The 27,571-nt window shown below is 32.7% G+C and overlaps 1 protein-coding gene across 21 annotated transcripts in view; it reads right to left on the bottom strand.

Moving 5' to 3' along the window:
- Nucleotides 1-27,571, bottom strand: part of LOC106875262 (kalirin) — a 549,719-nt gene that overhangs the window by 474,664 nt on the left and 47,484 nt on the right. For 13 of the 21 annotated variants that reach the window (XM_052965684.2, XM_052965690.2, XM_052965687.2 and 10 more), the window contains exon 2: nt 9,220-9,270. The exons of the other annotated variants lie outside the window; for them this stretch is intronic. In XM_052965684.2, coding sequence (XP_052821644.1) covers nt 9,220-9,270 — 51 coding nt within the window. The remainder of the gene's footprint in view (nt 1-9,219; nt 9,271-27,571) is intronic. 21 annotated transcript variants of the gene reach the window in all.

The raw sequence follows: 27,571 nt of genomic DNA, 5'->3' as shown, positions 1-27,571 counted from the left end.
AGGCACAAAAATGGCGAAACATTGATGTCCATCACTTTCAAATGGGATTGAGGGTGAGTTATCTTGCCTGTCCATAACAGGCAACCACCAGAAAATACACAAAACATATACATTAGTATATTGTATTTAATAATAATATATATATATATATATATATATATATATATATGATGTATATATGACTTGCAGTGGAATGGTGTCAGTATCCAAGTCACAATTAGTGTTCTTTTATTTGTTTCAGCCAGTTGACTGCGGCCATGCTGGAGAAACACCTTTAGTCGAGCAAATTGACCTCAGGACATATTCTTTGTAAGCCTAGTACTTATTCTATCAGTCTCTCTTGCCAAACTGCTAGGTGACGGGGACAGAAGCACACCAGCATCAGCTGTCAAGCAATGTTGGGAGGACAAACACAGACACACAAACATATACAATTTTTTTTTTTTTCTCCGTGTTTTTCTCCTTGTCTCCGTATTCTTTCTGTTGAAGAGCGTAGCTCGAAACGTCAAAGACTTTCCGTATTCCCGAGCGTCATACTAATACATCCTTTTTTTATTTACACCACCTGTCCTCGTCTGTTGTTTTTTCGTACATTCTCCCATATATATATATATATATATATATATATATATATATATATACACACATACATATATATGACGGGCTTCTTTCAGTTTCCGTCTACCAAATCCACTCACAAGACTTTGGTCGGCCTGAGGCTATAGTAGAAGACACTTGCCCAAGGTGCCACGCAGTGGGATTGAACCCAGAACCATGTGATTGGTAAGCAAACTACTTACCACACAGCCACTCCTGTGATGAAAATTTTGTATCTAAATTATTAATAAGTGTAAAGCTTCTGTGTATTTATTGTAACTATTTTACTTTCAACACAGTCTCAGAACAAATCACTTGCCATTAAGTACATTTCTGAAATATATATTTGCATCAATATATATGTATGAGTGTATGTAATATAAATATACATATGCACACATACATATTGCTTTATTCCACCATGTCATTAAAATGGTATATGTAAAAAAATTTTATTCAGAAATTACTAAAAAAAATCCAATGATAATGGGGAATAACAAAGAGAAATATATTGATAACAAACGTTATGTTTAACACGTGCACATACACACTCATACACAGATACAATGTATTGTTTGAAAGTTAAGTCGTCAGAAAGGTGAACAAGCATTACAATAACTGGTGTTGTTCAAGAAGAATCAAATAAAGAATCAAATATCACTTGTATGGCAGGAGTTATCTGTGTAGATTTAATAATGATTTATATGGAATTACATCAAAGAATTAGACCATAAATTAATTACTACATAAACAACAAGAAACATGAATTTACAAAGATCCAAAGATTTTGCTCTGCCTATACAACTGGCATTGTTGGCAACAGAAAGCATATAAATAATATGTAAGTAAAATATATATAATAATATAGATTATTGTTATTATTTGATAAGATACTGACTAATGAGATAGAAAATTATAAGTTAGTCAAGGGTTCTATGATCTGTGCATGATGCCCTCTCCTAACTGGGAAGACAGATGTGGTTGGTGCCCAGCCTGAACTTCCACAGGTTAATTTTTGCAGGAATACTGGAAACAGAAAAAAAGTGGCTTACAATCTGAGCACCTTCAATAGACCCACTTAAATTTACCGAAAGACAAGGAGATGGTGTTAAACAAAGAAATAAGCTTCAAGTTTCATATCTGAGGCAAAATTAGTAAAGTGGGTACAAATAAAAATTCACAACTTCTAATGGATAAAATCCAATGTTATCAAAAAAGAATACTAAATAATTTAGAAAATGGATGTGAGAGATTACTTTATTTGTATGCTGATGACAAACAACAATCTCTAAAGTAGTAAAAAATATTCAAGATACTTTATGAAATACAAAAAATAGTTCAAAAATTAAATACACAAAAACATTGAGTTCAAATTTATAATAATAATAATAATAATGAGTAATAATAATAATGAGTAATAATAAGTAATAAGCAGGCAAACATTTAGGTATAAGAAAAAATTATTAGATTGAAGTAATAAAATATATTAAAACCACTAAAATAGAAAACATTCTGGTTGTTAACACAAGTTCATAACAATTTTAACAAATCACATTTCAACTGTCAATGATATTCCAAACAAGATTATTGATTTTTGAAACTGTACACTTTCAAAGCTTAAAGACCAATTCAAAATAGGATTTAGAGAAGTTATAAATTTCAAAATAAAATTATGAAAACGATATCTTTGAATTTAATCTTGGAATTTAGTCTGATTTATTCCTGAGACAATTAAGAAATCATTACAAAAAAAGCATAACAATAATAATAATCATAATAATAATGTAATTAGCATCTGTCAACTGGGGAAAGGTATTTAAACGTCTTGGCAAAATAATAACATAAGTAAATGATCTTCCTAAGTATTGTTAAGATGGTCTAGAAATGAACTTACCATACAATGAAACAATTCTAATCAGTTTTTGTGATTTTCAAGAATATGAATTTAGTTTATAGATTTCTTATTATTATGCCGGTGCCATGTAAAAAGTACTCATGCCAACACTACGTGAAAAGCACTTGTGCCAGCCCCATGTGAATTAGCACTTGAGTTGGTGCCACTTTCTTAGGTCAACCTAACTTTACATTTGTGTTATACATCAATCCTCTGGTTTACTTAAGTATTCTATTTTATTACTGCTACAACACTTGTAACATAATTTCTTTTTTCCTCTATGTGTGTTTCAATGGTGTAACTGATAAAATAAATAGCCTAAAATGTAGTGGTAACATGTGGAAGTTTAGATACATTCAAATAACTGAAATGTGAAGATGTTCAATAAAAGGTATGACGACAAACTTTGAAAATGCAGTATATGCCAGCTTTAAAATTTTGAAATTACAAAATGTCTTTCCTGAGGAGCTATTTCGTTAATAACAGAATCAATAAAATAATCAGTTAATAAGATAACCTATAGGTAATCTGAGTGGTTATATTCAGCATTTGATTTCAGAATTCTTTATTCTATTATCAACACACATTTACAAACTTGTTTTCCAAGCTTACACATAAAATGGCTTACTTTTGAAAATAGCGCCATTCACCCTTCATGCTCACACATACATTCACTCTCTTAAATTCTATAACATGATATATTTTCAACCTTTTACTTGTTGACAATCCATTGACATTTCACTTCTTCATAAATCATTCTTATATAATCATTTTTCAAGTGATTCCTTATTTTCTACCAAATTTAGGAAATCAGTGCCTGCTCAGAGTGTGTATGTGTGTCCATTCAATAAACCTTACCAACTGCATCCTTTTATACACCCTGTGTATGCTCCACACATTCAATATCTGTTACATAGTAGTTATACAATATTACAATTCACCCAAATGTTCAGATGTTTTGCCAATACTTTTGACTTTTTCACTACCTACAAACTCTGTTCACATGGCTACAAGATAAAGCAGCCAAATCTCCCTAAAACCACACCTACCATGATAACAGGAGGAACATATCGGATAATATAATCCCAAATACATTATCTGGAGAAAAAGATGGAATGGTCACAGCTGCAACATCTTTGATCGTAGTACTACTCAACCAGGGCTGATCTGGAGCTAAACAGTAACAACTATTCCTGATGATGTTAGTAGCTGGATCAACAGAATTAACTTACAATTACATGTAATAAACTGTTGCTACAGGCCATTGTTGCTGAATTGATTTTCTTCCAGGTTTTCCAGCCAGTGTAACTACAGCTTATGTCACTGTACTACTGACACTATTAACATTATTCCTCTAAACAACATCATGTAGTGGCAAATAAAACTAATGTCATAGTCATATTCACTTATTTACTATATGACTTTCACATTTTCTTGATTCCTATCAGATTCTCATTTCATAAAAATGCAAATCACATCATCAGCATATAGAAGCTCCCAAGAGCATTCACTTAACTGGTATACACATATCATTAACAGTGTGTGTCATGCCAATAGTCATACACAATCTGCTTGTCTTTGTACTCTCAATCTTCTCTTGTTGAGGTGACATCTTTGAAATCATATCCTCTAAAAAAAAGAAAAGCTCCTGTATTCCAGAGTATTTTCAACATTTATAGCAGGTGGATATAAAAATTAGTGCTATATTCTTATTAATATTTATAAGAAATCTATCAATCCAACTAATAAAATTAGAATAGTATTAGCAAGGTTATAACTACAACAAGAAATAATTAACAGGTAAAAGTAAAATAATAACAACGATTCTTATACCAGGTGAGTGAAGGTCTGGATTTTTTATGGTTTAGTCAGAGAAGGAAGGACAGATCTCATGAACACTGGAGAGCCTCCAAGACAAGTAGGTGGAGGGGGGAGCACATCTTATCAGCTGCTGGAGTAGGAAGCAGCACATCAAGACATGTTTTTCTCCAGGTTGGAGACTTGGGCTGAATGCTTGCCACAGAATGAACTCTGCTAAAGACACCAAAGGTCAGGTGGTGGTTTTACAAGAGGGTTGACAAACTAGTTCTACCACCACCCAAGTGCACTTATTGTTCTACCATTACAAAAATATCACAGTGAGAAACTGAAATAATTTTGAACGATTACTTAAAAATGTATTCAACTAAATAACCTGCTTCTTTAGTATATGTGACATAGATTGCCCATCTTTGCACAAATGGATAAATTCTATAGAATTCATTATCTCTTCCTCAATAACCTATCAGCTATCACTAACTTTATACACTGTCAAGTATACCATATGAAACATGTCTCATTCATAACATTTAAATTTAACTTCCTGTCAACTGTTAACTCAGTTCTGTGCAGTCTACTAGTTAGGCCTCCTCAGTAACACAAAGTTACAATAAAACATGACATTTTAAGATAGAAAATGAAACCTTTCTTTATATTGGCCAATTTGTGAAAAATAGAATATTTTTTATGACAGTAAATCAAATATAGCAACTTGCTGACTGAGGTTCAACTGAAGTCACACACAAGCCGTAGACAAGTTAAATAATAGCAATAACGTCTGTCAGGCAGTCACATCATCAATGTTATTCATTATATTCTTCTGAGAGAATCTGATAATCTGTTAATGATATCAAGACATAAGTACCTATTTCAAGAAAAGTAAGCTCAGAGATTTATTATTGCTTAAGATATATATATATATATATATATATATATATATATATATATATATATATATGTATAAATATCACAACCTTCATTTTATAAAAACAAAGCTTTATTTAAAGTATTCTCTTTATTACTAGTCTTGACTTAATATCTGCAGTAATTGTTTACAACTGTGGTTGATAAGGTGGTGCAATTTATAGCAGTCATTCAACTGCAGTTGGCCATGTACAACTGTAATGGTTCATGTACAACTGCAGTGACTCATATACACCAAATGCGAACTAGACAGAACTTCTGCAACCCAGATATAACTTCTGTAACCAAGGTGTAGCCCAAGTACAAATGCTGTGGACCAACTACAAATAAAGTATCCCAGGTAAATTCATCATGGTGTACGAACAACTACCAGTCTAATTTGGGTGGAAGAATAATAAGGAGAGCAATATGACAAGGTCAAATCAACAAAACCCTGTCACAACACTATTTCTACTGATTGCATCTCAACATCATCATCATTTTATATCTGTTTTCCATGATAGCATAGGTAGACAGTTCAACAGAGAATTACATCTTGTATCATATCTCTTCTCAAGTATGTTTTCTACTGTTGGATACTCTTCCTAACACCAACCACTTTACAGGGTGAAGTGTATGCATTTTTTCATGGCATCAGTACTATAGAGGTTGCCTTGCATTCAGCAAGACTCACAAACTGTCTCAAACTCTGCAATTGTCACTGCTTGAATTAATTATCAATCACTTACAGAAGGTAATGAAAGCTTTTTTATGGTACCAGGGGTTGCCTTGCAGCTTACAAAATGAAAGATGAATGGAACAGATTTGTTGTTGTAAAAGGACAGTAATAGAGAGAATGAACAGTATTCAGGTGTGAATAATGAAGACTGGGAGAGAATAATGCTAGTGATTAATGTGGAGATGGGGGGGGGGTGATAATGTTGAAGGTGGGTTAAATAGATGAATCTAGTGATGGAATGGATCAGTCTGTCTGCTGTACCAGCTTAGGCTAGATGGTTTACAATGACAGGTCTTATTGAAGTAACACATGTTTATTGATGAAAGAGGGTGACAGGGGAGCGATAAACATAGTTTGAGAATAAACACACACACACACACACACACACACACACACACACAAAAGTGAATATGTATGTGTATGCATATGGTGGGCAATGAATTGCATCCATTTATGTTGAAAACTAACTTAGTCATTTGAAAAACAGACAGATAAACAAGTACATGACTGAAGTGCTGAAGTCAATATGATCAACTAAATTCATTGGTATCCCAACATAGCCACAATCCAATGAATGAAACCAGTAAAACAAAGAAAAGTTAATGACCACGTTTTTATTAGATTTCATCAGCCTACACTATAGTATTTAATTTGAGGAGATAGAATGACAGGTGTTTTGTAACGTAATGTAGTTGACTCAGCAAGTGACTGAAATGTGGATTGAGTTCTATCAGCAAACCTATTGCTTCAATTAGTGCTTATAATGTCTAATATAATTTATATTAAAATCTTAGAATAAAGTCATAACAACAATAAACGTTATTTCCCACAGCAATCTTCACTTGGAAAATATAATCTATCATTTAAAAATCAGCATTGACCACATGCATGGAAGTATTTTCTATGTTTGGCTTGCAGTCCAACATGAGTTTTTTTTATCTTTTGACTTGTTAAACTTACAAGATTTTACAACTTCAGGATTAGACATATACACCATCCTTTCTATACTTTTCACACTGTATTTCATCAATCTAAACCGATAGCTTCTAGCCTCAGTCATAGATCATATTAAGGGTGTTTTCAATTCAACACAATTGACAAAAAATGCTAATAAGAGTGTCACATACTTTAAGCATGGGAAGATAGAGTGACGAGGTCACAGACACGTAGGAAGCTGCTGATCTGAATGAAAATAAGGTTGTGTTAGTACACAAGGTGAGGAAGGGGGATACCAAAGCACAATTTAACTGTTTAACAGCTGTAACCTCTGGATGTCACCATTCTGAATAAAATAATTATTTTATACAATGCAAATGCAATATTCTAATTTTATACTAATATGTGCAACAATATAAATCAAAATTGGAATATCATAAATAATACTCAAAATTGATTTCTGTTCTGTGTATGGATTAAGATTTAGATTTCTAAATCAAATGATTCATACAATGAGTAATACAATAAAGAGAATTATAGTTAATATAATCCCTAAGGCATTATGTTCTGATTCACATGTCCTTGCCTCTGTTTTGCAATCAGCTTTCCAACCAGCTATTTGACAGCATTAATGAATCACAATTTATATCAATATGTTGGATACAGACAGTAGTTGTTCATGAACATTATTATTATTATTATTATTATTATATAACTATCATTTGAAAACAGAATAGCATAAAATGAAAATAAAATCACTAGAATTAACAGAATCCATGAAATAACATCAATAATAATAGCAACAACAACACAGAAACATCAATGCAATACAACAATAAAAAATGAAAACATTAAACAGACTTAATGTAAAACCTTGTTAACATTCCATGCTATTAACACTAATGACTTAGGAACATTAACATGCAAATTTAACTTTTAATACAAATTTCAAAAATATAACTCTAATACTTGCTGATTGTACTTCTCTAAAAATGCAATATGCCTAAATGGTTAAGTTTAATATATATGAGTGCAAGAATAATCTAAAATAACAATCTTTGTAACAAGGATAAAATATTTTAAATTGAAATATCATTGACAAATATCAAAATATAAGTAATGAATTAATAATGATAAAAATATAAAAAACAAAAATGTGTGAAACTGCACAACTGTAAATGAGTTTCTATTAAAATTCTGATATTAAAGTTATAGGAAATTTTGATGTAAAAACATACACCACTCTACCAACGTCAATTAGGAAGTATTGATCTAGCTCAAACTTTGACAACAAAAACTTATGTATGAGACATTTTGCTAAACAAAGAAGACTAAATTAGGTAACACACGCAGTAGCTGCAAACTTTTATTATCATCTTCACTCACTGAGATATAAAGCTATCTGATACAACAAAGAATATTAATCTAAGCACATTTCTACTATAATCAACTACGAAAAGACTACCCTTTAAGTAGGAGTAGAGTACTTACTATACATAATTATGCTTTTGTTTTTGAAATTGTATATAGGCAACATTAATGACTTGTGCAGAATGAGATTTACAAAAATGTAAAGCTTCTAGAAGAAAAAATGAAAAAGTGTATAATACAGATCTTTAAGAAGAAGGCAATATTGTGAAAAGATGGTAAACAGAACCAAACTTGTGGTGGTTCAAGTTTTAGAAAATACTTTTCTTGATATAAAGATAATGATGCTGATGACTAAAGACAATGCATAGGTGCATTATATGCACGTGAGAGTTCTTTCATAGCTGCATATATATTTCAGTATTCATTTGCCTTTATTATGCTTAATATTAAATTGAAAAATCACTGAACATTTGTTTCATTTACTTAGAATCCATTAGAACATAAGTAAATTAAACCAATAATTATTTGCCTTTTATGCTATAGATAATAAAAAAGATAACATAAAAACAAACTGAAAATGTCTATTAAGAACCAGCAAACATACAATATTTCTAGAAACACAATTCTAAGTCAATGGAGATAAATTTTAATTTTTTCTTAGAAATTAATGCCTTAATAAATTTTAAATTTTTTATAAGAGAATCAATTGACTTGTCTATTTATCTATGATGTAAAATTATAATACAACACCTTAAAACATATGAGAAAATGTTAAATATAGAAAATTATATGTGCTTTAGGTGAAAATTTGCACATGACAACAGAAATTTTTTTATATATATTCACAAAACAATATAACATGCCAGGCTCACAATAATATACACGGTGACATCTAAGATAGACATACTAGAGACACTAAAGCCAAAATGGGGGGACACCTTGCATTAAAGATAAAACTTACCTTCATAAAGTAGAGCTGCCAACCCAAATAACTCCTTAGCAGGATGTTGGGCTACAAAAAAAATTTGGAAGTAAGGGTTTTATAAAGGAAATTTGTGAAACACTTGCTAATGACACCAAATAACGCAAAACCAAAAGAAGTAAAGTGATTTACACAAGGCAGTGACAAAATTCCAAGATAAAACCACAAATCAACTGATATAACAATTACAAAAATTAATATGATACAACCAACTCAATACATAATCTACACAATCACCACCCAACACTAAAAGACATAAATCAACTTTCACCAACCAACAAAATAGCGTAACTCATATTGCATATATTCTATACAACAAACAGCCAAAACACTAAAATAACGAACTCCACAATGAAGTAACACTGATGTAGTTTACAAGCAATTCTATGCCCACAAAAGACAATGCTGCACACAGATCAAAAAAACATGTTGAAAGCATAATAGTAATAATAATATTTTATTGACCACAAAGGTCCTATGATCTCTAATATATCAATCTTGAAACTTTTATAGCTACTTCAATGCTACTGATCGTTTTTTTTTTTAAAGTTCTTATATGAAATCTAAACACTTCAGTGTAACAAATACACCTAGCTGTTATTTTACTATTTGTGTGTGTTTAATGTAGCATAATCACATAGAGATCAATGAATAACAAGCCTCACTAGACTATAGAACTGAAAAAAAAAAAATTAAACAAGAATTAAATCAATATTTTGCTAGTTTAGCTGTGAAATATGTCCTAGCATACAATCAATGTGACTAAAATTGTACTTAATGAACAGTTTACTGTCTATAATGGACCTAAGCCAAAGAAATAGAGGAAATAGATGAGGTGAGGTCATTCTAAAAGATACTTGTTCCTAATATCCCACCTCTCTTGCTATATTCAAATTTCTGACTTCTAATTACAAATACAGAGCTTGATGATTTTTATTATTCATATATCTTAAGTAAAATCATTATAAGCTAATAAACTTTTGCTCATATATATATATATTATATTTATATACATTATATATATATATATATAATGCACAACTAGTGTCCTTCAGTTTGCTTGCATATCAACAGGTACTACTTCATAGTTCAATGATTAATTGCAGAAAAAACATTCAGTTATAAAAATAATTTTCCTATTTAAAGACAAAGCCAAATGCGTTTTATGTAATTTAGGAAGGTAAAACTTTTTTATTTCCAGTATGTAAAACCACACTCATGTCATATTATTGTTGAGTCACAAAGGATGCTTTTGAAATGATTCAGTAAAACAGATGTTTAACTTGCTGCTACTTCAGTAGTTAGTGGGCAACAGTAACCTAGAAGTACAGTATACCCACACTTCAATTTTGAGTAATGCTTCAGTATCCTCCCATGACATAGTAACTCCAAACTGAGAGTTTAATCGTTGTAATACTTAAATGATTTCAGTAGAAAAGTCATCTTCACCTTCATAGTATTTGCTTGTAAGAAACTTTTGACTGAAGCCAAGGTGACAGTGCAGCAGTAGCAATATCAATGTAATGTTGAAAGTTGTAGACACTAATGCTGCTGCTTACTCAGAATGCAGATAAGAGGGGATCAGATTACAGGATTGAATCACAGAAGTGTTCACAATATCTGGACATTTTATGATCTAATCTTATACACAAAAACAATTTATCTCAGATCCTTGTGGCATTATAATGACATATACAATAGTTGATAGTTTTCTACTAATTATACTGTATTAACTCTCATGTTAATACACAAGAGAATCAACACAGGATGACTTAGTTTTTCCTTATAGTTATTATGAGTACTAATTTCCCTATCTTTAACTTAGTCAAATCTCAAATACTAAACTTTATTTTCAGACAGTGACTGCTTTAGCTCTAAACAGTTATTGAGCCTAAAGAAATTAAAAGCAGGCTTCACATAAGAGTATTGCCCACATATCTAGGGCATCATAAGTGTTGCACAAACATAAACATTCTAGACAATGTCTAAAAAACAGCTAACTGGTTAGCAAACCTTTGCTCCTCAACACTTAAGTGTTGTGTCCTTTTGTCTCAATTGTTTTTTTCTGAACACCCTATTCATCTACCTTGCATCCTCTTAGCTGCCTCACCAAGCTCATCACTAACACTTTGTCCAGACCTATATCCTCAGAATTGTGTAAATGACTGAATGGACAAGAAAATAAACCAGACAAGAGATCAGAAGTTTGTTGGTTCTGTTGTCTTCATGGCCCAAATCATCTCATTAAAAATAGGTACCAGAGGTAAGAACAACCCAACCATCTAAACAGTAGCTCTGTAAAATTGACAAGTGATTTGTTAATGTACAGTGCTGAGTTCCTTTTGTGGGTTTATATCTTGGAGTGGAATGTGGTGTCTTCTGTGGTGCTCACTACACCAACAGTTCAATCTGAGGCAGCTTGGAGTTGACAATGTAACCCAAGCTGAAGAAATAGACTTGTTTAATCCTCTGGCCAGCTGCCATCAAGCAGATTTATGATTGAAAGTGTTCCAGTTTGGACAATTCCATCTTTTTTTTTTAAGTATGAAGATTAAGCAGATATTTTTAGCAGGTCAAGTAATTGTAGAGAGGAGTCTTCATTAGCTTCCACACAGGCTCGTGATATTAAATGGGAAGTTTGATACAAAGTACTGTCCTCAAGTATTTCCTGTGATTAGAGCAGCAATAACACTTAGTGAAGGGATGCAACAAGAATCTAGTTTGTTGAGATAGTGTGCAGATGTGTCCAATGTTCTACAAGATGACCTTGTAATTTCAAAATAACTTTTCCAAATGTGTAATGTAGACACATTACACTGAATATTAAAGCAGCAAGAAGGTAAGATTACCAATGCATTTGAATTAGAGCATTCATACTGAAATTCCTTCCATATATTAACTATACTATGACCACAGAAATGGTTTATAGACTTCATATATTTTACAAGTTACTTTATGCTCATAAACTTATTGATCTTAATAGAGCTTGTTAAATCTGCAATAAATGTTTCATCTGAAAATCTAAATTTAGTCTAATTTTTAATAAATATGCAATGAAAGTTATAAATATATTTTTTTATTTTGAGTCCAATCAGCATTCCAGCCATGATGATCCCATCTTTTTGTATACCAGGAACTACACTATCTAGGTGATTTTTTTAATATTTTGCTTTTTATTTCTTTGAAGTAGGAGAATGATTTAAGGAAGATTTGGTTCATATTTCTAGCAGGTCAAATCACTACATAGAGGTTCTGCAAGTATTTGCAAGAGGTGAGAAAACAATTTCTGGGAAGACTTCACAGATCTTGTCAAAAATGTAGTGCATTAAACCAAAAGTCAATTTTACAATGTCAAACAGTGAGTGCCAATAAATATATATATAAATAAGAGGTACAATAATTGTCAAAACAAATTACTGGCCATAATTAACGCGAGTTCAAGCTTTACTATTACAGCCATTATGAAAATAATATTTAAGACTTGCTCTCCTCAAAGTATGTCTTATCTGTCTCTTATATAATGGATACTTCTTTTCTTTCATTTTTTTTTTAAATAACCACCTCTATATCATGCCCACCCAAGCTCAATTAGTGGACTCACCTTTTTTTCACTCACACCCCATCAAATCCTTCACTAAATACTTAGCCAAACCACCAGAAACTCCCTCTTTGCTTGTTTTTCCCACTTGTATCAGCCTACAGAAGTATAGGATGAACTCACCAGTCTGTTGGAGACTGCAAGTTATCGATATTATCTTCGTTTCTTCAAACTAATTGAAGGAGGAACAAAAACTCAACTTAGTCTGTTTGAACAACAGATTCCATTTATACACTTCACAACTTACCCACTTGTACCAAGAAAGGTATCCAGATTTATGAACAAGGGTTCAAACAGAATGTACCTTGCCAAAAGCAATCCCACTCATATTGTTACAGTAAACAGCAAGGATGTAAAATGGTAGAAACGACCATAATATAGACTTGTTTAGCTTAAACGTAACCCTGATTGAGTAGACCCATAAAGACTCTCCACCCTTGACCATCACATTTTCTTGTACATCCATGAATATATTTTTTCGTATCCATGTATTTTAAGATAGTAGAATATGATATGAAGGACACTTGGTTCCTATTTCTAGCAGGCCAAGTGACAATATAGAGGTTTTCTGTACTACCTTGTAATAACTGTCTAATTTAAGCACAAACCCAGCAATTTTGAGGGAAGTGGGCTAGTCGTGGATTTTATTAATTCTGGAAAGATGAAAGGCAATGTTTGATCTCAATGGCATTTGCACTCACAACATAATGAACCACAACAAATATCACAAGACATCTTTCTCTAATGATTCCACCAGTCAACCATCCTACTATCTTGTAATAATTATTTATAATTTAGGCACAAGGCCAGCAATTTTGAGAGGCAGAGGATTGGTCTATTACTTTGAGCCAAGTACTTGACTGGCACTTATTTAATCAACTCCAAAAGGATAAAGGTATAGTTGACAGGTTTGATCTAAAGCTAAAAAACTGTAAGAAATACCATGATGCACTTTTTATGACATTCTAACAGTTCTGCAAACCACCACTCTAAACTATCGTCTTGTAATAAGACTTACTAATTAATACAACATATTACAAAATGGATTAATATGATTTCTTAAAATTATCTTCCTTCTGAGAAATGCTAACAAATGATGCTAAGTCCACCCACCACTTAAACTGAGAAATTTAATTTAGAATGTTTAGCATGTAGTATGCAGTATAGCACTCCCTAACATGAAACTGATTATATTTGCTGTAGAGAATTTCTAAAATTTTAACTTAAGCTCAAAAGGTAACATAACAGTTTAGGAAGCTAAGTAGAAGTATATGAACAAAAAAATATGAGCAATTTCATTGGCTTCTAAACATCTAGAACTTCAATGATAAAAATATCTAATGAACAATGATACAACTGAGTGACAGTTAAATGGACTTAATGAATATTAGAAATAGGGTCAGAATTGGAATTATGTACTGTCAAAAAGTTCAAAGACAAAGAATTCATAGAGAAATTCATGCTCAAACAAATTCCATTGGCAAATGACCTAGCTCTTGTGACAGAAAGTTCAGGATGATTGGAGAGCCTCTATGCAGTCACTCAGCCTTTTAGAAATGGTAATTAGATTTTCATCTGATTAAATCCTACCACTTTAAAAGGAGACATTGACCAATGTAGCCCTAGGTATATTAAAAAGAAAGGATAGCAGAAAAGTCTTGACTGCAAGTCTGATGGATCAATGCTAACTCAAGGTAAAACAACAACAAATTCACATGAATTCAAAGCCTGAAGAGAGTTGCAACATAAATCCTTAACATATTCAAGTCCAAGATTTAAGAATTACTTGGTAATAGAACCTTTCAAAATTCAGCATTAGAAAAAAAACAAAAGGAACATTAATCTGATGTGTCAGGTGTTATCACAAGATACAAAGGAAAAAAAAAAGTAACAAGAATCTTGTGCAGCCATGTGCCTTCTGTAATGGTAGAAACAATAGCAATAAAAATATGGTAGCCTAAGATCTACTGTAATGATTCACTGAAACTAGTAGAGAAATATTGTCTTTTAGGAGTGGCAGTGGAATTAGAATTGTAATTCTTGTAAGCATATTTCTATTTCACTTACAGTATTGTATTGCACTGATACCTCTATGTTTTCTTCATGTCTAATTAAGAATTCATTATTTCTTCTAAAATATTAGGCAACTTCAAAAGAAATTAACAAAACTGCTATTTAAAAAACAACTATTGTGTCTCTAGAGAAACATAAGGCTAAAACATTTTGAACATACTACTGCTGATAATGAGTCAACTGAAAGATATCCAGGAATTATTTTTAAGTGTTTAAAAATGCAATATCAAAGTGTTACATCAAGAAGTCAGCTATGCTTGGAATTAGGTAAGGAGCAAAAAGGTTGTCTAGAGTTATCTTACTTGAAATATATCTGACCAGAAAATATCTTGTCAAGCTATGTATGCTGAAGATACATTTCTTGAAGTGTCACTCAGCAATTTAGTGACATAGTATTTTGAAAAAACAAAAGCAGTACAGGCATCCCCATGCTACAGCTACTTTAGGTGACACAATTTCCACTGGTTTCAAGTAACAGTCTATAATTTCATTCTTACAGAAACTTTGATAAATTTTGAGAATTTAAAACCCACATGTTCTTTAGCCATGTTCTTAGTGTTTTAGCTTAGATCTATTGTTTTAGCTTAGATCAATTTGAAAAACTAATCACAATACATACATATACACACATAATACACACACACACACACACACACACACACACACACACAATACACACACGTGTGTTTGTGTGTGTATTTGTGTATGTGCTTGTGTATATTTTTTTTAGTTACAATGAGTATCTGTTTATCAATCTATCTCTCTCTTCACCAACATAACCAGGATCAATACCAAACTAGTAATACAAACACCACCATTACCAACCCAGTAACTCTTTAATGACCAACAACAACAGCAGCAACAACAGTATGAACAAGACAAGCAACTCTATCTGAAAAAAAAAATTACATGAAGTAATGTAGTGCTCATGTATATTCTAAATGTTGAATGAAATGTCCTTTGGTCAATGAGAATTAACTTGAAGCGAAACGACAATAATACAATTAACAAGAACAATATGACCTCAGTGTCATCACTATCACCATCATCACCAATACCAAAACCAATACAGCCAACACCACCACCATTACCAACTCACTAACTTTTGAGTATCCAGCTGGTAACAATAAAAATAGCATCAGCATGACAGCAATGCCTGTAGCTACATATATTATATATCAACACAGTAAGGCATGTGTACGTGTGTGCACGTGAGTAACATGAATAGTTTTTTATGGTGCAAGGATTAAAGTGCCTGTGAACCAGGTAACCCCTTAACAATCTGTACTTCCTTTCACGTCACTCTTTCACTTTGTCATCTTCTCATTTCCATTCTTACATGCAAAAGAATAAACATATTTTTGCTCTCTAAAGAGAGGTATTTTTTTCTTACTACATATTTGATTTGTTAGAATATGAAATTCCAACAACTACACTTATTAGTTGATACAAATAATATTTCAAGAAGATTGACACATTCAGAGGAAGGTTCACAAGTTTTTGCTGACAACAATCCTATTCATGAACATAACATAAAAATTACAGGAGGAGTTTTCAATGATTTCATTTCCTACACTGAGTTATACAAAGAGATGACACACCATAAACATCAAACAATCTTGGATAAGTTCTTCAAGCCTGAAGTAGATGTTGATGAACTATAAGATAGAAGATAATGTCTCTCATCATCCCAGTAAGTTTCATTTCATCACTGCCCCTCAGATAGTAATCAACATACTTTGTGGAAAGTACATGCCCCATTACAATATTATGATATTTATGTATTCCAAAATTTTTGTTTCACCGCAAATATTTTTATGTATATAATGTACTGTGTATGTTTAGAAATTGTTTTTATGCATTAAAGTGGATGTGTTGCTTGTTTTTTGGGGGTGGGTGGTTGTTTTGTTTTAAATATCTGTCAGAATGCATTATCATTTCATAACAGTGAGAATCAATGGGGAAATTAGTTTTGCATTATGGAATTTCCAGCTACAGCAAGGTTTTCAGGGATGTATTCCAACATTATGAATTACAATTCAAGAATAATAATTTTTGGCAAATACAACCAAAATGTATTTTTTATCATTTGTGTGCTTGTGTGCCTGCATGTGCACCTGTAAACATATAATATAGGTGCAGGCTATGAGGATACAGAGTTCACTTTGTTATACTGCAGTTTCAAGTTCTATCTCATTGCAAGGCACCTTGAACAAGTGTCTTCTATAATCTCAGGCCAAAAAATACCTTGTGAGTAGAATTGGTACATTGAAACTGTATGGAAACTCATCATGTATATGTGTGCATACACACAGACACGCACATATTTGTATATGTGTATGGATGTGCATGCTTGTGTGACTAGATGCTTACAATTTACATCCTTACATGAGAGCAGTGAAATATTTCTGAAAAAACAGAATCTATCCATAAAAGGACATCAGAAATCAGTGAAGAAATAAATTCTTGTTTAGAGATCATTTAATGACTAATGAGCGATTTCAGTAACTGAACATTTTATAAATCAAATATTCTAGCTACTGTTTATTTTCTGGCACTCAAATTGCATCTTATTTTCTTTAAAAAAATGGAACAACACATAAAAAAAAATGAATTGCTAGGTATACTATACTTGAATAGAAGACAAGATGGTTATGGCTAGAATATATTTGAATATAAGTCTGCTTGACCAATGCTAAACTGAGGTAACAGAAGAATCTTTTACATAACTTTCTTACTTCAAAGTTCTTCGGATCTACTACTGTCTCTATCAGCACAATGAATGATATGTGCTGGATGAAAAAAACAGGAGTCATGTACCAACAGTGGAAGACGCCTGAAGAAGACTCAAGAAAAATGAATGCAACCAAATCTCAAAATGCTGATCTTGACAGATAATACTGTGCAGGACCAAGATGAATGTTATATTACCATTCTGAAAAATCATTCATCTCATGCTAGCAAGGAGATACTGACATCATCGTCATCATTATTGAAGTGATGATGATTGGAGGATGGAGAATATCTTCTTTACTCCTGTAATATTTTGGATCAATTATTGACAAGGTTCTTTTGATAAAGGAATAAATTACAGAGAGCTTATAGAGTGGTTACTAATTCTCCAAAAATTTTATTTCATTTAATTGCTATAGCACTGTATAGCAATCTCTTCAACTCATTCACTTGTTAATCTCTTTAAAGTAATCAAAAGTTTATTCTTTCAAATGATTGGGAATTGAAGAAAAAAAATTAGAAATAGAAATCTTGTCTGAATCTTCTTGATTCAAATAATAAACTATCACCGAATTTCTAAGCGAATTAAATATCTACCAATAGGAAACATATTTATTAGAACTTCTCATTGACTAATATGTTTTAATTCTTCACCAACTAAACATATTCATAAACATCTGTACTTCTTTTTTCTCATCTACTGATGGAAAATATCTACTGGATATGCTTTCATTGAAAATATATTATCAGCATATTTCTTTACCCACAACTCTTGCATTAATGACTTGAATAAACAGCTATATCATATCTTCCATTATAGAACCTATTTTAATCTTTAATCACACTACCTGTTAATGAACCAAACTGAAGATAACTTCTCCATCTCCACTAATAACCAAATGTCACATCAAACACTACCATTTTGTCATTGTTATTGTTTTTTTCTGTTAGTCAACCTTTTCTTTTAAAAATCTACCAAATAATTACACTGCTCTTGACCTAATTGATGTATTAAAATATAACACCAATCAATCACATATTCTGTGATGTTTATTTCTTTACACCAATCAACTACACCAGTCATTGAGGTACTCACGTATCCACTACACTGTTGTCTAGCATCTTTAACAAAAAACAATTGAGACACATTATGTTGTTACTGCTTTGTTTGTTCCCCCACTTTATTTATTAATCCTTTTGTTACCATATTTTGACACACTACTTTTATTTTGATTAATTTTGAAAGTAATGAAGCATTTACTAAAATAATTTTGTTGTTATTAATTCTTGAATATCATCATCATCATTTAACATCCATGTTCCATGCTGGCATGATCGGATGGTTTGAAAGGATCCAATGTGTCTAAGGACTGCACTGTGCTCCAAGGTCTGCTTTGGCGTGGTTTCTATGACTAGCATTAGGCAGGGCAGCCAACTGTAGAAACCATGCTAAAACAGACACTGGAACATAATGCAGTCCTTGGACACATTGGATCCAGTCAACCTATTCAACCATACCAGCATTGAATGTGGATGTTAAATGACAATGATGATGATTATAATCAAGAATTTGGATAGATATTATAAAATAATTTTATTATTATGAAGTTGATATGGAGAACACAATGTGTTTTAACTTCCTCTATATAGTTTGTTCCATAACGAGTTTGAAAAATTGAACAACAAAAGTGCTTACATACACAATATAAAAACATGATTCCAAGGGGTTCATGTCATTCTTTTCTTCTAGAAGAAAATCATTCTTCAAATATTGTGACTGTAACAAGTATTTTTTGCATAAATTTTAAAATATATATACATATACACACACACCCACACACACACACACACATGAATCTGACTCAATGGCCTGCACATCTAAATGAGTAAGGTCTAGGCCTAGGAGTTAAAGTATTGATTCTGTTTTAACTGTTTGACAACGACTATGTATTTCATTATACACTAACATATATATAGAATCAATACACTTATCAAGAAACTATTGTGAGAAGTATGACACCCTTAGAGAGATGCATATACATTTTGGAAACATAGGTAGTTTCAGGTTCAGTCTTATTGCATGGCACCTTGGGCAAATGTCTTTCACTATTGCCCTGGACCAACCTATGTTTTGTGAATTAATTTGGTAAACAGAAGCTGCATGGAAGCTTGCCATATATGTTTGTGTGCATCTTTGCATTTGTTCCCCTACTACTACTTGACAACCAGTGCTGGGTTGTTTACATCCCTGTAACTTAGCAGCTTAGCAAAATAGTCCAATAGAATAAGTATCAGATTTATACAAAAATAAGTACTGGCATCAATTTGTTCAACTAAACCTTTCAATGTGGTGCCCCAGTATGGGCACAGTCAAATGACTGACACAAGTTAAAAGGGAGAGAGAGAGAGAGAGAGAGAGAGAGAGAGAGAGAGAGAGAGAGAGAAATACTAAAATTGCTAAATATATCTCTTCATCTGAACCAGAGATGCCAAATCAGTGACATGTGGTTGATTTGTAGACATCACACCATAAACAGAGAAAAAGAAATCATCCATTAATATCTTATTATAAAAAGCTTCACTGTAAACATTTGCATAAAACTAAAATATGTGTATACATATGACACTACAATACAGGAATTATAGAAATTAAGACTTCAACAAAGGTCTGCCTTCTATGACCTAAACTTTTGAAGTTGAATCCTTCAATGTTTCGCTCTTTGTTTTAACAGGGCAGATTTGATTTGAATTGTTGTTTTGTTATTTCTAGCAAATCAAGCAACTATACAAAGGATCCTTTATTGATTAGACAAGTTGCAAAAGAAAACAGAACTATACTATTGACAATGTGTGTGTGTGTGTGTGTGTGTGTGTGTGTGTGTGTGTGTGTGTGTGTGTGTGTGTGAAGTAAACTAAGAGAATAGAGAACGAGACAACTAGACACTAAGTATGTTCCAGCAATTAACACATTGCCTCAGTGCTCTAAATTCATAGTACTCATATTCCTCTATAAATCAACTTTTACTTTTCATCCCTTTGTGGGTCAATGCTATAATTTACCAATAAAATACTGAATTGATTCAGTTGACTAAAACTCCTTCCATTTAACAATTGATCTAGTTTGCAATCACAAAGAATCTATATTTGTTAATGCCTTGATGGTGTGTTATGTTGGTGTGTCTAATCCAATTGAGAATAATTAATCAGAAAACCTAATAACAATGAATCCACTGATGCTTTATATTTAACTTGGGGGGTTTAAAAGATAGAAAAGAAAAAAACAAACAAACCTATCCACATATATGTAATTATTCATGCAATAAACTGGCAACTTTATTTTCTTCTAAAAATATACATCCAATTGGTTATTTCAGCTTGAAGTATTTTTAGAAAAGTACCTCACAGATGTATTTATTTCTTATCCATTAAACAGATTATCTAGATCAGATCATTACATAGCTATTTGATCAGATTACTAAACACAGTGCTATTTCAACAGATTATTATTACATTGATATATTACATTCTTCATAAAGAGAAATTTTTAGCAGTTCAATTTGAACTTATGGAATAATTATTTGGAAAACGTTATCAAGACAGGGAGGGAGGGAGGGAGGGAGAGAGAGAGAGAGAGAGAGAGAGAGACTGAGAGAGAGAGAGAGAGAGAGACTGAGAGAGAGAGAGAGAGAGAGAGAGAGAGAAAGAGAGAGAGACTGAGAGAGAGAGAACTTCTCAGATTTCTCAGAGCTTTTTACTTTTCTTTTCACTCAAAATTTCAAGTATATAGAGCAACAAAGAACTATATAAAACCTTTCACTCTACCAGAAAGAAAGAGAAAAACTACAACAAAACTATTTTCTGGTTGAGTATACATTTAATCATGTTGAATAACCTATATCATTAAATTTTACCATTTTCATTTAAGCTCTATATCTCCAAATTACTTTTAGAAACCACTTGATAGATTTCTCTGTAAATTTCATTCTTACATTTCATAACTAAATGTATTTTTACTCAAGGCATCTGAATATAAATAGTTTACTAATAACTGAATGGAATTCTTAACTTTAGCCATTATCTGACAATAAAACTATTGTATGACTAGAATACTGCAGCTGCTGCTAATGTTGTCTGTGTGTAGGGAAACAAAACTGATGCTGTTTGTATATTATAAATGTGAATGCGTGTGTATAGGTTTGGTGATACAACCAGGAAAATACAACTCAAAACATGAAAATATATATCACAGTATCGACCAGGGCTTCAGATGTTACACACTATTGGTCACAGTGCATTTGCAATGATTCTTGATTGTGTCATTTTTTTCCATCTTGACCCGAATTGCTTGACCAAATTGTCTTCCCATCGCCATGGAGGTCTTCCAAGTGGCCTTTTTCTGATCTCTTGGCTATCACTCAACAACCGCATGGCCCTACTTGTTGCCTGTGAACCTTGCAATATGTCTGGCCCAATGGAACTTGTGCTTTTGTACTCTGTGATCATGTTGTTCACTCTGCTCCATTCTTGAATTATCTCATTTCAAATGTGCTCTCTTAGTGATATTCCTAGCATGTATCTTTCCATGGGCCTTTGCATCATAGCCAACCAATGTTCTATTCTCTTCATAATAGCCCACGTCTCATTTGCATATAAGAGCACTAGTAGCATGGTGCTGTTGAAGAGTCTGGTGTATATGGCATTGTCTAGCTTTGTTTAGAGCACATCCATAATTGAGTTAAAGGCCTTCCATCCTGCCCTTATTTTCTGACATAGCTCTATCACTATCAGTAAGGGACCCAATAGAGAAGGGTGTCAAGCAAGGAGGTACCATCTCTCCAACTCTCTTTATCACATGTCTAGAAAAGGTTACCAAGGACACCGACTGAACAGGTGGCATGAGTATCAACGATGAGCAACTTATATATCTCTGAATTGCAGATAACACTGTACTCATCACTGAAACCACAGACCATGTTGATAGAACTGAACACTCAGAGGTTAGCAGTAGGTCTTAAAATGAACCACATGAAAACAAAATATATGTACTCAGAAGATGTAACACAAGGCCAAATAGAGGTGAGAAGCGATGAAATTGAGGTGGTACAGAAATATGTTTACTTAGGGCACAGTAAATATACATAGAGATATGGACACTGAAATGTCAAAGAGGATCTCTCTCTCCATATATATATATATATATATATATACATATATATATATATATATATATATACTGTCTTATTATCTTATTATTCACTCTTATTATCTTTTATACATCCAACCACGTGCTTTCACATACCAACTTTCTCACCTATATATATATATATATATATATATATATATGTATATATATAATTCATAGATGCAAACATCTGAGTGATTAAAAAGTCAGGTTCAAAACCATGAGGCCCCAAATTTGATCCCATTATGTAGCATGTTAGGCAAGAACCTTTACCATAGCATAGAGTAGATCTAAGCTTTGTCAGTGAGTTAAGACAGAAAAAAATTGTGTAGAAACCTATCAGATGATGTGTACCTGTAATTCAAAAGTCTAACCTTGTCACATTGCATCAGACTGATTCTACTCGAGAATTAGCTAAGAATAAGTGTCTGTGGAATACTCAGTCATTTCACATGCTAATTAAATGATCAGGTTGTCCAGTTGATCAAACAACTGAACACATGTCAAAACTGACAGGAGAGTCTATCATGTGTGCATGCATTATATAAGTGTTTTGGAGATATAAAACATTACATGACTGAATAGTGAAAAAGTTCATTCCTCGATCACAAAGTAAAGGAATTTCATCATATACTTCAGATTGTTGGCAAAACAGATGTCAAAGAAGATAACATCAGGACTTGGATAGAAGACAGGAAACAAAGACTTAATAGGAGGAAAAAAGTAAAGCAGATGAAGTTCATCCTTGTTGGTGACAGTAGAAATAGTGTGGATGAAGGAAATAACAAAAGTCAGACTTTGTTATAAGTCTGGTAACATTATTTTGTACATTGACTTGTTAACAGAATCTGATGCTTAGCAATAATTGTCAACAGCTTAGAGCCTAAACCCTTTAGCATTTAAACCAGTTATATCTGGTCCAAATAATCTACCTGTTTTATGTTCAAACTTGCCAGATCAGATATCTCACACCTACCCTAAATATATAGAGTCATATCTCTATGCATTTAGCCTTACTGTGAAATTAGAACTCTTAGGGATGAGGGGGGGGGGGGCCTTTATGGGCCTGATTTTACAGTGACAGTAAATGTGTATATAACCTTTGTTCATTTATTCACAACCCATACACTGTACTAGAACATTAATTAATAGACAGGCATTATGCTGGCACATCACAAGATTAAGTCTCTCACACACACACACTACACTTTCTTCAGATAAGAAAATACTGAATAAATATACCTGCTATTTTTTTAACATTGGACACTCATTTTGGTAACTTCAATACATTTAAACTACATCAAAAGTAAATACGTAATCTAGAGAATTTCAATAGATATTTTTCAAAACTAGCATAGGTGTAATGGTTTATTTGTCAGAAGAATACATCATTTTTACAGATGAATGGTAAAATTACTGCTAACTACTGAACCATAAAGTAGCTTTCCTTCAATTAAGCAAACTGAAACTGGCAGTTAGGTACCTTGTGAAAAAGAAGGTAAGATACCACATCAATTACATTAGTAGGATTTGAACTTATGATCATGTGACCAACAGCCTAGCACTTTAACATCTGCTGCTAATATATCCTCTAAAACTACAAAGAAATTTTCAGCTGCAAGAAGTAATAATCTCTTTTGTTATTTTTTATGTCCTCATAAAATTATGACCACAGGAGAAAATACTAAATATATAAAATTATGACCACAGACAGCTTACTGGAATCAGTAAAAGATAAAATTTTTCTAACACAATTCGTAACTGCTTTGACAACCTATTTGCTATTTGAAATTTCATTCATTCAAGTGGTCAGTTCCTATTGAATCAGTTTCACAAAACTGTTTAGATTTATAATTGGTGTCATTTCAATGATTAATGTCTAATATACATAAATCTCTGAGACCTTGCAACCACATTGATGAAATTATTATTTATTTATATCCTATTAAACCTAGCAGGGAACGTGAATGTCTACAGTTAGACAACTTGTATTTTCATTTTTGTAGTGGTTGTCACAGCTAGAGTGCCTTTGATTAAGAACCTACTTGATCAAGATTACCTATGCCTTCCAGTCACCAACACCTGTTTTACAAGTAAATTATTTTTTATTATTCCACTGGTCTGTGCACATCAAAATCAACAAAACTACTAAGTGACATAATATGTTGTTAATGGGAGACGTTAACAACTTCACCACTGCTCAGATGGTGTCAAAGTGAAGATACACGCTAACAGACACTCACAGTCCACACACACATACACACACATGCAGAGGACTGTAGTCAGTACTCAAAAACTTGAACTCCACCTCTGACTCCTCAATTTATAGCACTGCCAACTGACACCTCTAACTGTAATTGGACTAATCATGTATTTCTTATATCAATTGAAATCACACAGCATATGTGACCAATATAAATCCTCAGGGTATATTTTAGCATCATTATAAGCTCTAGAGTAGGGGTTCTCAACCATTTTTTATATATGGACCCCTTTGATTACTGTTTTATTCTGGTAGACCCAGCCACCATAGCTATTCAATGTTTAAAAACTAGTTTTATAGATACTTCTTTTCAAAATTCCTATTTTGTTTATGACACATTAACTTGTGTATGTTGAACTATGTAAAATGTTAGAGTAAGAAACCTAGCTGTTTCTTGCATTAAATACCAATATATACATCTAAAGCAAAATTTTTTCAGGGACCCTTAAAATACTATTGTGTATCTCCAATTTACTATCTAGTTGTATGGACCACCAAAAATCTTATATGGCCCCTGGTTGAGAACCACTGCTAGAGCATTGATTGAAGATAAAATTGAAGTGAACATGAAAATTATGTGGTAAAATACTGAAAAGTTTACTTTTACAGAATTTAATAAAGAAATACTGTATCCATAAAACAAAAGTTAAATCCAAATCCATATCCAAAATTAATTAACCACTTGTTCTTATAAGCACAACTGTTTCTGTCAGATCCTCCTTTAGAGAAGCCCTAAAATTTAATTTGATCATTTTCAGAGCAGAAAACAGTCAAATTAGTGTCAGTAAAGTTTAAAATGTTAATACAGTACATTTAGTCAATGTTGAAGTAGGTATGTTTTTTTACTCCGACTCTACAACCTTGAACACATATGTAAAATTGTCTTCATTTTAAATATCTTCCACACTAGCAAGGTTTGGATGGGTTATCATAGTTGAACTCATTTCTTATTCAGAATTACTGTACTTCTAGGGTGGAGAGAGGTCACACATGCTTCAGTAGTTTCTGTCTCCCAGATTTCACAGTGTATCAACCCAAAGGCTATGGTAGAAGACACTTGGCCAGGGCCCAACACAGTGGGATGGAACATGAAACCACAGGATTGCAAAGCACTTCATTACCACATAGCCTTCTTGTGCCAAGTCTGTGTGTGTGTGTGTGTGTGTGTATCATCATTATCATCATCGCTTAACGTCCATTTTCCATGTCGGCATGGGTTGGACAGTCTGACTGAGGTCTGGAGAACCAGCGGCTGCACTAGGCTCCAATCTGATCTGGCAATGTTTCTTTATATATACATATATATATGTGTATGTGTGTGTGTGTGTGTGTGTGTGTGTGTGTGTGTGTGTGTGTGTGTATATCGTGAAGACATATGTATGGTGGGTACAGAGGGCAGTAGGAACACCAATGTAAAATATATCTCAGGACAGAAAGTCTAATGGATATGGTTAAGTGGAGAAATACTGTTGTAGAAAGATCTAACTCACAAATAGAATGTGAAAAGTGGTGAAACAAACATATAAAAGGATTAAGCTGCTATTGCAACACTAAAGCAGGAAACCTCTATATGAAGGAGAATTTGAATAATCACAAAAGTCTTGCTGGAAATAGAACTAAATCTTCCTCCTAAGAGTCCTGAATAAGGAGACATTAGATAATGAAGTCTTACATGCTCTTAAAAAGGTAGGGTGGTCACAACTGGAATGACCGAATAAAAATTTGTCCAATCACACTTTACCTAGAGTAAATAAAAACAATTTCTGTACAAAAACCATTCCTTCCCCATTCTGCAGAAATATTTCAAGTAAGAGTATCTCACTAACATGGAGAGAGAGTATATCTTCTACTCAAAGAGAATACACCTTCCACACAGTCAGAAAATATAGTTTCTACTAAGCCAAAGAGAGTATATAGCTTCTACACAGTCAAATACAGTATATTGACTACATTGCACAATCCACCTCTCAGCCTGCAGCCTATTCTTTTGGTTCACTGCCAAAAAGATTTTTACTACTTCTCTACCATGATGGTTCTGCAAACAGCATTCTCACAGAGAAAGCTTCCACATTTACTGCCTGCTTTACATCCAACTTCAAACACACTGCACAAATCTCCTCCAAAACTATATCTCTCCACTCTGCCAAACCCACTATCATGTACACCAAGTGCAAACGTACCTCCTGCTGCTTCAAATCAATGAGGACATTGGTTTGACCATGTTCTTCCATTACACTTAAAGTGTCTCCAAGCTAGTCAAACTCCTTGATATGTTTCTCAACAGGGATATATCCTAATCACTTGAAACACTACAGAGTATCCACTTCCCAAGAAGAGCAACCCCTCTATGTCAACTATCATGTGATCACTTCACTTCCAACATTTAAGATGATGAAGGCAGTCATTAAGAACAACTTTCTCTAGCACCTCAACTCCCTTTTCCTCCTTAATAATCACTTCCTTTCATAAATCTATATCTACT

The sequence above is a fragment of the Octopus bimaculoides genome, chromosome 2 (genome assembly GCF_046866305.1).
Source record: "Octopus bimaculoides isolate indiv1 chromosome 2, ASM4686630v1, whole genome shotgun sequence".
NCBI lineage: Eukaryota > Metazoa > Mollusca > Cephalopoda > Octopoda > Octopodidae > Octopus > Octopus bimaculoides.
Note: the sequence above shows the minus strand (reverse complement) of the source record. Positions and strands in the feature narration are given on the sequence as shown.